This window comes from Schistocerca gregaria, chromosome 4 (assembly GCF_023897955.1).
Source record: "Schistocerca gregaria isolate iqSchGreg1 chromosome 4, iqSchGreg1.2, whole genome shotgun sequence".
In the NCBI taxonomy this organism is placed as follows: Eukaryota; Metazoa; Arthropoda; class Insecta; order Orthoptera; family Acrididae; genus Schistocerca; species Schistocerca gregaria.
The window spans coordinates 549,908,919-549,919,724 of record NC_064923.1 but is presented as its reverse complement, the minus strand read 5'-3'; the positions used below and the strand labels follow the sequence as shown (position 1 = coordinate 549,919,724).

The 10,806-nt window shown below is 38.1% G+C and overlaps 1 protein-coding gene across 1 annotated transcript in view; it reads right to left on the bottom strand.

Moving 5' to 3' along the window:
• Nucleotides 1–1,764: 1,764 nt before the first annotated feature.
• LOC126268107 (calpain-C) overlaps nucleotides 1,765–10,806 on the bottom strand; it is a 417,830-nt gene continuing 408,788 nt past the window's right edge. The window contains exons 17-18 of the mRNA XM_049973621.1: nucleotides 10,134–10,192; nucleotides 1,765–3,420 (exon numbers count right to left, since the gene is read on the bottom strand). Coding sequence (XP_049829578.1) covers nucleotides 3,394–3,420; nucleotides 10,134–10,192 — 86 coding nt within the window. The 3' untranslated portion in view covers nucleotides 1,765–3,393. The remainder of the gene's footprint in view (nucleotides 3,421–10,133; nucleotides 10,193–10,806) is intronic.

Sequence of the window (10,806 nt, the reverse complement as noted above, 5' to 3'; positions counted from 1 at the left end):
CAATTGTCCTCATTATATAACGTTTCACCATACCATCCCATTGTTGCCATTTCACACAGATCTTGCATAGTAAACAATATTCTCATTATGATGTCCCACAGGGCAAAAGTAGTGCCGTCATTGAGCTCTTGGACATCACAAAATTCTTCATTTTTCTGAGACATTTCTAAGTGTTGTTCTACATTTTAATATTTCATGTTTGTCTTTGCAATATTTCTTTGCTGGTTTTGCAATATTTTTACATTATTCATGTCCACCATTTTTACGCTTTGTTTCTTTTTAAGAGTTCTGATCCAATACCCTGTCACATTTGTACTCTGCTGTGTTCACTTCATTTCAATATTATAAAATACACACTACATGAATAACATGACTTGTATTAACTTCTTCATACATACAGACCACAAATACAGACAACAACAATTTCACCACACACAAGTTGCATTCAGCTTTTTGCTCTAGTTGCCAACCTTTGAAAACTTACAGCAAACACTGATTTTTTTACCAATTTTACAACAAGATTTGTGTGTTATACACATTTTATTTCAATCTGTTCCACAGTCTTCTGCATTCTGTGTTAAGTTCAGGTGATAGATTTGGCTTAAATCTTCTGTAGGCAGATTTTCATTTATTCTCTATCTGATGTAATTTTGCAGTCGGCCATTAAACGGGAGCACTCTTGACTTTGAAAAATTCACAAAACCTCTGCTCTAATGTCTACTTGTTTCTTATCTCCTATAATTGACTTTTTGAACAGTTCTTTGGTAGGGCATCATCCTTCATATGTTTTTGGTTTCTGTAAGTTATTGGTGTGACTTTTACCTGGCATTCCACATGGAATACATTAGGAATGTCAGATGGGGGTGAGAAAAAGCAAGCTTAAATAACTTTATTCACCTTCACAGTTTACTTTATCTATAAGACTTTATGGGTTGGATTTATAGATATAACATTCATATTATTGGAATAAAATATTTGCCTTTAGTTTTTTGAAGAACAATATTTTAGCTGCAGTTCATATTCATTCTCCCATAGTGATGACATGTTTATATTGTGACCTGAATGAGGTCAAGGATGATTATAGGAATTACACTGCTTCATAGTTAGCTCCAGTCAACTTTCTTTAAATTTCAAACATTTGTCCAAGAAGCAAAACCTTTGTTTCTCTTTCATCATTGGCACTCAATGCATTTAGTATGGTAAATGGTACATATGCAGCCACCCCATAGATACAATGAGTTACATGTCCAATTGTTGCCATTTCTTCTTTCTTTCTTCCATGTTACATTTTTCAAGAGATCAATTTCCATCCTCAATATCTCACAGATCTTGCTTGAATAGTAAACAACATTCTCATTGTGACTCTGTCAGAAAATGTTTGGATCGAGCCATCTCGATAACAGAAGAAAAGTTCTAAAACTTTTGTACATTCGAATAGAACAAACAGTGTCTCAGACAAAGTAACTTAGCTCCCATTATGTACTGCATAGTGGTTTCTAGAATATGTATTTGTGTCTGTACATCGCTGTATAGTCAATATATCATTACATTACATTAATTTGCATCTCGTGGTCATGCAGTAGCGTTCTCGTTTCCCACGCCTGGGTTCCCGGGTTCGATTCCCGGTGGGGTCAGGGATTTTCTCTGCCTCGTGATGGCTGGGAGTTTTGTGATGTCCTTAGGTTAGTTAGGTTTAAGTAGTTCTAAGTTCTAGGGGACTGATGACCATAGATGTTAAGTCCCATAGTGCTCACAGCCATTTGATTTGAGCCATTCCATTAATTACTGTTGTCTTTTATTATTTTATTTACAAATTAATTTCAAAGGCATAACACATTATTTACAAATTTTTGCAAAAATATTCTGTATAAAATATAATACAAATTTTAGGTTTTTACATACTCAACACTTACAGTTATTGGTGAAAATCACAAGTTCCATTAAAAAATATAAATCACATAAAATTTGTACATCGTATCTCATACTGAGTTTTGTACATTTATAAATTGTGGTACCAAGGACTGAAAAAGTTAGATTTTAAGGTGGCTATCCATGAAAACATACTGCACTTTTTAACATCACTTTACAGTTTATATTGACACTGGAATGTTAATGATACAAATGGTAAATTATGCTTGACTAATGAGGTACTTTATATCTGTGGTTCAGAGAAAAAGAAATGCTTTGTCAAAAGCTCAAGGTATTCTCTTTTTCCCTGATCTAGTGCACAATGGAGAATTTAAAAGTACAAAATACTGCTGTTCTATAGATACTAATAGTAATTTCATTCTAAAGAGTCACCATAATGCTTCTTAGTACAGAAATCAAACATTCTCAGCATGATTTTATTTTATAATTGTGTGCTTATTTTTTACATGAAGGTATATTTTGGAAATTTTTTCAGTAGCATATCCCAAGTGATATTAACATAAATAAGCAAAATGATATTGCTAAACAGAACACAATATCAATTACTAAATGAGGCAAAATGTCAGTCAATGTCACAAGGTCTGCACCTTTTAGAAACAAATTAATTTTTTAAGAAAGATAGAAACAAATGAAGTATCTATAAATCATGCTAAAGATTATAGCATTCAAGAAATCAGTTATAATATTTAAGGAGATGAATAGATACATACAATGAAAATGAAATATGAAATAGGCCTATATGATGCTCACAGACTGGCAAAGGCATAAATAATTAGCTAAAAAACCTATGTATATGATAACAATGAGTACACAGCTGTAAGGGCGGGGAAAACTTAGAATATAATATGCACATGATTTATTATTGCAATTTACAGTATTTGTAGCAAAAATGTAATGATATACAAAAAGACATCAGATACTGGGGCAGCAGCTGGGTGTGAAAAAGAGATAGTGTGCATGTTATTGCACGGGACACTGTTACGCGTTCTAAAAATTTAGTACTGCCTGCAGAAGTGTATGTTCTAGTCCTCACAACTATGAAAGAAGCATGGAATATACAGTTTGACGTACCATACCTGATCTTTATTTTAAAGTCATATCTCTATGAAGAAGTTCTACTAATGGTCAAAAGACAAAAATAAATTCAAGTATAAGAGAAGTACTCTTGCTAATCAAGAATTGCAACAAAAACTGAGAAATTGAGGAAAAATATATATGTATATATGCACACACATACACATGTTTATGACTGTATATGTACAATTATTAAAAAATATACATTCAATGTTGTAAAAAAATATGTACACATATAGATATCTGAACTTTCGAAATAATCACAATCAGTTTCAGCTGACCTAACTATAACAATGAGCTCTAAGCTCAGTCTAGCTAAGAACAAGACTAAAGAATTCACACGTCATGGTCAATTTCATTGAGCAAGATGATAGTGCAGCTTTCTGTGTGTTAGCACATTAAAGACGTCTTCAGCCACTGAAACAGTAAAGAATTACAAATAATAAATAAGAAGTCTAACTGAAACTCGTAATACACTCTAAGACACAGAAAAAACCATTAATATGGCACCACATTTGTAGCTGTGATGTACATGTAAGGACAAACAAATGATGACAATTTCAGAAAAATTGGATGATTTATTAAAGAAATAGCTCTTCACAAATTGAGCAAGTCAATAATGCTTTGGTCCACCTCTGGCCCTTATGCAAGCAGTTATTCAGTTTGGCATTGGTTGATAGAGGTGTTGGATATCCTCCTGTGGGATAACATGCCAAATTCCATCCATATGGAATGTTAGATCATCAAAATCTCAATCTGATTGGAAGGTCCTGCCCATAATACTCCAAACATTCTCAACTGGGAGAGATCTGGCGACCTTTCTGGTCAAGGTAGGGTTTGACAATCATGAAGACAAGCAGTAGATACTCTCACCACATGGGCATGGGCATTATTTTGCTGAAATGTAAGCCCAGAATGGCTTGCCATGAAGAGCAGCAAAACAGGACATAGAATATTGTCAATGGTCTGCTATGCTATAATGGTGCTGCAGATGACAATAAACTGATACAAAACGGCATCCCGGACCATCATTCCTGGTAGTTAAGCAATATGTCAGGCAACAGCCAGGTTGGAATCCCATGACTGTCTAGGGTGTCTTCAGGCACTTCTTCACTGGTCATCAGAGCACAGTTTGAAGTGAAACACAAAACTGAAGACAATTTTACTTCGGTCAATGAGATTCTGGGCTGAAAACATGTCCAGAGATGCCACAGACAGCAGTGGGATACCAACCTGACAGCAGCCACCCAATGTATGGCCCAACACCAAGGAGTGATGGTCGGGGGTGTCATTTCATTTCATAACAGGACACTTTTTGCTATCATTTTGTGGCACCCTTATAGCACAGTGGTACGTAGATGATATTCTGCACCCCACTTTGTTGCCTATCATGGCAAACCATCCAGGGCTTACATATGAGGAAGATAATGCCCACCTACATTTAGCAAGAGTTTCTACTGCTTGTCTTCATGCTTACCTAACCATACCTTGGTCAACAAGGTTGATGGATCTCTCACGATTGAGAATTTAGAGCATTAAGGGCACGGCCCTCCAACCACCCAGGATTTTGATAACCTGACATGGCAATTGGGCAGAATTTACATAATATCCCTCAGGAGGGCATCCAACAATTCTATCAATAAGTGCCAAGCTGAATAACTGCTTACATATTGGCCAGAGGTGGACCAATACATTAATGACCTGCTCAATTAGTGAAGGTCTTCCTTTTGGAAAAATCATCCAATTTTCTGAAATTGCAATCACATCTCCTGATTTTCATTTCATTCAAAATTAATAATTCCTTCATGGTGCATAGTCTTGTTTTTTAGAGTAAAACAATAGGTATATCTATACAACTCTCAGATGAAAAAGGGAATAAAAATCCATGGTTTCTCAATGTTTTAATTATGACCTCACAAAATAAAGTTACACAATTCATTTTTGTTTGTTTTCAGGTACATGCCTGCATTTCTGGTACATTTTGCTATCAGTGCACAACAGTGCTTTAAGTCACCACTAAAAGAGCCAAAACAAATGAGCCACATTATCAAATGTGGATTATCATGTAATAAAACATTTTTGGCAGCTTCAGAAATGTTATTGCTGTGGCAAGCCAATCCAGATCCTAATATGCACAGATAAAAGACAAACTACTTTTGTACCATGGAGTTGGAGATGTCCTTATGGGAACTGGTGACAGTAGTTGGCAACAGAGAAAATAGTGGAGACTATTTTGGCACTGTTCTGTGAAGATTCACATTAATCTAGACTCCAACACAGTGCTGAAACTCTCACCATGCCACAGATATGTCTGTTCTCTTCTGATCAGCCTTACAGACAATCATTATATAGCTATAGTATTTCTTCTTGAGCTCTTCAGTGTTACATCTGCAGTGTTCTACTCAACTCTTTGTAGGTAGAACACAGTTTATGATCACTGACATTGGCAACAATGTAAAGACTAGTGGATTAATCAGGCAGACCCTGTTGTTGATGACAGCGGAGTTCATGGTCTAAATGGCTAACTAGATGCAAAGTCCATAGAAATGCAAACTCATCATAAGTAACGGCAAAATGGTTCAGGGAAGAGTCTGAATTGAAAAACATAAACACAGGCAAAGTCAATCATCCTTCTATAAATTTCACCTACTGAAGACTTCAGAGGCTACCTAGTAACTGAAGAATAAGTGTAGGGCCATAATATTTTCTGGAACTCTCCTGTCAGAATTCTTTTTAAAAATGAGCAAGAATTCTGTAATGAAATAAAAGTGCGTATTCCAGATTCCAGGGGGTGCAAGTGTTCTCCTTGATCCATTTGCCTTGAGGACTCAACTGTGTGGACAAGATCTCATTAGAGGTGGGCTTACATATGGATGAGTTTATATTGTTCACATGAAAATCTTAGATACTACAAGGTTCAATCAAGGCAGGTCCCATACCTCTCCAATGAAGCAAAGATGAATCTTAGTTCAGAAATCTATTAGTCACCTTTAAATCAGTTTGAGAAAAAAGACACAACAAATTGTAGCTTGTGATATGACATGAGGCCATCACTGGAAGCTTGAGAGTAATAGTACAAGTACTGAGTATAGGCAAAGAGCAGAAAGGCCAGATTTCCCCTATCAGCAGGGAAAGTCCCAGATAGTTTATTTTTTATTGAAATGGGTGATAATCAATTATTTTCTTCAAGACAAAATCATCATGCCCTCTCTGGGGCAACACCTTATGATAGGCACAAAGGCAGCACAGTTCTGGGCAGGAGGGTTTGCATGTCTGAGATGATAAGGACTATGCTGGCAGTAGCATAGCTATGGCAGGGCCATCCAAGCCAGGCAGTCCCTAGAGGGGCTAACAGAGAGTGTTCCACAACTTGGTGAAGGAAGGACCATTTTCTTTCAGATGGCTCCACAAGCAGTTGGAGCGTATGAGCAAAACAACCCTGAGTTTCCTGAGCTAGTAACTGGCCAACATTGCCAGACCTCTTCTACAAAAAGTCTGAGCATACTTCAAGGACCATCATTGTGTGCAGTGGTGGAATGTTGTGTGTTTCAGAGAATGGAAGCCCTGGCTTCACTGCATGGACTGCAAGGGTACATATAACACCTCAACCTCAAGTGTATTATGTGCTGATTATGTGAATGGCTGTGGAGGTAAAGCAGGCTCTAGTGGGTTACCTCTGGGGCACCTGTCACCCCCAGTCGTATAAGACTTGCTCAGGCACATGGGGTTCAGCCTGCATTGCCATTTTTTTTTGCAGCAGCTCAGGGGATCCCTATGGGGTGACCTCAATTCAAATCTACTCCTGGACAGCTGTACCATCAGGTAGCACATTACACCACCCAAGAATGAGAGCTTGGGTGGTCAGTCTACCCGAGAAAAAGACTCAGGATTATGGTAACAGGGCACTATTCTGCAATAATACTTTCATAGTAATCAGGAGAACAGTGGCAACCTTTGATATCTCTCCTTTCTACCTTTATAACGTGGTTAGAGGGCATTACTGGGTCCTTAAAAAGTGTTAAACATCTTTTTATAATTGATCACTTCTAGCTGAAATTGCCACATCACACCGAATACCTAAACATCTTGGCTGCAAGACCTTAGGTGACTATCCTGTTGTGGGTAATAACATAACACATTTAACTTCTGTGAAGACACTGTTACCTGCTCTGATATAATGGAAATGGATCCCCAGCAATTATGTGAAGAATGGAAAAACATGAATGTCACAGAAGTTAAGAATTATACGAGGAGAGCCAATGGCATACTAGAGAAAACTGCAACATTTATTCTAACCTTCAGTATGGTGGAGTTAACTGAATGTATTCTAATATACTATATCCATCTTAAGGACTGTCCATTTGTCCCCAACCCAATGTAATGCTTTAAATGCCAAAGATTTGATCATACCACTCTGGCATGTAACAGAAGGGCTAATTGTGGAAATTGTGGAGAGACAACTCAGGAATCAGGTAACTCTTGTATACTTTTCCTGAAATTTATAAACTTTTCTAGGAATCACACAGTATGGAGCAGGAAGTGTGGAGTTTGTAAAGAGGTTAGGATAATTCTGGAGTTGAAAGTCACGAGATGCTTACCTTATGCTAAAGCTAAAAAAAAATTTCAAAGCTATGCAACCTCTGGTGTTTGCTACTTCTTTTGCATCAGCCTTTAAGAAGCCTGTGATGCCTCCACACAAACCCAAACCACAGATTCAAGTATGAATACATGTACTTGTCAGTGCAGCTGCAGTGTAAAAGCTAAACTGAACCCCAAAACTGCTCGGAAGTCATCAGCGATGGACTTGGAACTTCAGCCACATACCACTGCACATTGTTAGAGGTCCACTAAGCCATCCCCTCTACCTATGCGACCAAATCTTTCCATAGGTAAGGAAAACGACACACAAAAAGTCATTTGCACTCGAAGTAAGTGACAGCTAAAGCTTGGATCAGCAAGCACTCTCTCTTTACACGGGTTATTTTACTCTAAGGACACTTATAAGCACATGGAGGAACTGGAGAGCCAGTCCCTCCTGACCTCTTGGGTTAATCACCACTGCTGAGGGACAAGGGCAAGGACAATCATCAGAGTTCAGTGGTCCCCATAAGGACTTTTGTATTGCAGTGGAATTTAAAGGGATACAAATCTCATACAGAAGAACTGCAGCTTCTGCCTCGGAAGAGACCATTCTGCATCTGCTTAGAACAAACTCATTTTAAAGTCATCAGCACACATGCATTAAGGAGCTACCACACCTACAGGAAGGACAGTCTTATTGGAGACAGGGATAAGGGTGGTGTGGCCTTTTTCATCGATGACAGATGCTACTCCTCTGCTGCCCCTGTTACCATGGCCATACAAGTATACTTGCAGTGGAAATTTTTACAATGCTAAGATCACTGTGTGTTCTTTATATCTTCCACTTTATGATCCACTGAATTCAGATGCACTAACAGAGATTTTCTGGGCACTGCCCCACCCTTCGTTTCTCATGGTGGCTTCAATGTACAAACTGTGCAGTGGGCTCAGCTACCACTTGCTCCAGGGGTCAAACTATTGAGCACCTCATCAACTGAGAGAATCCATTGAGAGAATATGTGCCTTTTGAACTCTGGTCAGATGACACATTTTTCTGCAGCTACAGGGTCATCTTTGACCACTCACCTTCTTTTTGTTTTTGCTCCCCAGTTATTACAAACTCATATCAGTGGGAAGTGGCCACAGATGTGCATTCTAGTGGCCATTTTCCAGTGTGACCCATCTATTGACTTGAATGGTGGTCAATAAGAGACACCAAAAGATGGATACTTCAAAAGGGCAGACTGGTTGCAATACAGTCAGCAGGCCGTCTTCAAACAACCGGAAGGCACCCAGAAGATGGTAGACCATATCACATGTGTGATCTAATGAGCTGCAGCTGATTCTATTCCCCAACCTGGCAACTATCTTAGATGATGGCATGTTTCTTGCCAGAATTAAGAATATTGCTTGGCAGTCAGAACCAGGTGTGCAGCTTTGTGGAAATTCAAACACTGTCCAACTACAGAAAATCTTCATGCCTTCAGATCAGTGAGAGCACAAGTGAGGGAATCATAAAGGAATAGAAGACAAACTCCTGGAAGGAATTCATGAGTTCCATTAATTGATCCATTTCCCCTGCATGAGTGTGAGGCAGATTTCAGGCAAGGGGGGGTACTCCTTCCCTTACAGCCTTGTTGAGAAATGACATCTTGGTAGATGTACCTTAAGACATGTGTCAGGTTTTATTTGAACATTTTATCACTTTTTTTTACTGAGACTGCATCATGCAGACAAACTTCACAGTTCCAGATGTGAAGATGATGTGGCTCCACTACTTTATCTGTAATGAGGAGGTCTACAATCTCTCATTTTCCATGTGGTAATTGGAATTAGCTCCGTCCACAGCCAGAAACACTGCTCCAGGACAGAGCAGATTCATTATGCCATGCTCTGTCACTTGTGCCCCAGAGGCAAAGGCAAACTCCTTTCTTATTTCAATTAGATATGATTTGATGGACAGTATGCCACCACTTGGAAGGAAGTAATCTTAATCCCATTATGGGAACTGGACAAGGATTGTACTGACTCTAATGGCTACCAGAGCATAGCCCTTACCAGTCATAGGGTACAGCTCCCAAGCACATGGTCAACTGTCACCTCATCTGGCTCCTCAAATCCAAAGGTCACATTTGCAGTTTCAGGTGCTAGTGTTCCATCCTAGGTAACTTAATTCTACTCAAGACAGTGATTCAGGAGACCGTATTACAATGAAACCATTTGGCTGGTTTTTTTAAGTTGGAGAAGTGTACATCGTTTGGAGGGACATCATCTTTCACCAGTTTCATGAATGGGGGCTATGTGGATGTCTACCAATTCTTATCCAGTCCTTCCTTGGGGACTGGTGCTTTTGCTATCATATTGGTGATCTTTTGCTATCATATTGGTGATGCCTTGTCAGAACGCTGTCAGTTTACTCAAATTGCGTGGAAACTACATAAAGTAACGAGAAAATAACTCTACTGTTAACAAATTGACTGAAATAGCTACATTCAGAGCTCCCAGCTGGAAAAAATAATTTAATGCTGTTGTTCAATGATGAAACATACCTCTGCAAGGCTTAGTTTAATACTTCCATTCTGCAAAGGATCCTTTGATTCAAAAACATCTGAAATGAAACAAAAGATATATTATTAATTACTGACACACTTTGGTGGTAACATCTTTAACCAAAATGTACAAATGTAATATAAGATACTGGGTGACACACATGAAACCAATACACCTCATGTTACTATTATCCATATTGGTTAAAAACAGTCTTGGTTGCAATTTTAGTTTTCTTTTCTTTTTTTTTTTTTTTTTATTTTTCAACGACGCGTTTCGCCTTATTTAGGCATCTTCAGGTTATCTACATAGAAAACACAGAACAAATACATCTATTTATGAATTGCGATCATGCTGGGCATACTTGGATAACCTATAAGCATGTATAAACAGATCAACTATTGAAAGAGCAAATACCTTAATTTGGTATTTCTTAGAAGAATCCTTTAGTCAGTGTAGCCAAACGGCATCGTCAAATATATCAGGCCAACATTGCCTTTGTTAAACTCAGTAAAAACTAGATTGGAAGAATTAATATTATCTGTTCTTTTTTAGTTAATTCATTGTTACTTGACTCTCGGGCATGAGGCATACTGGTCTCATGTGGGATATCCTCTAAAAAAGGAAAGAAAACCTATAGAGAGTGTACAAATGTATATAGTGCAGGAAGTAATA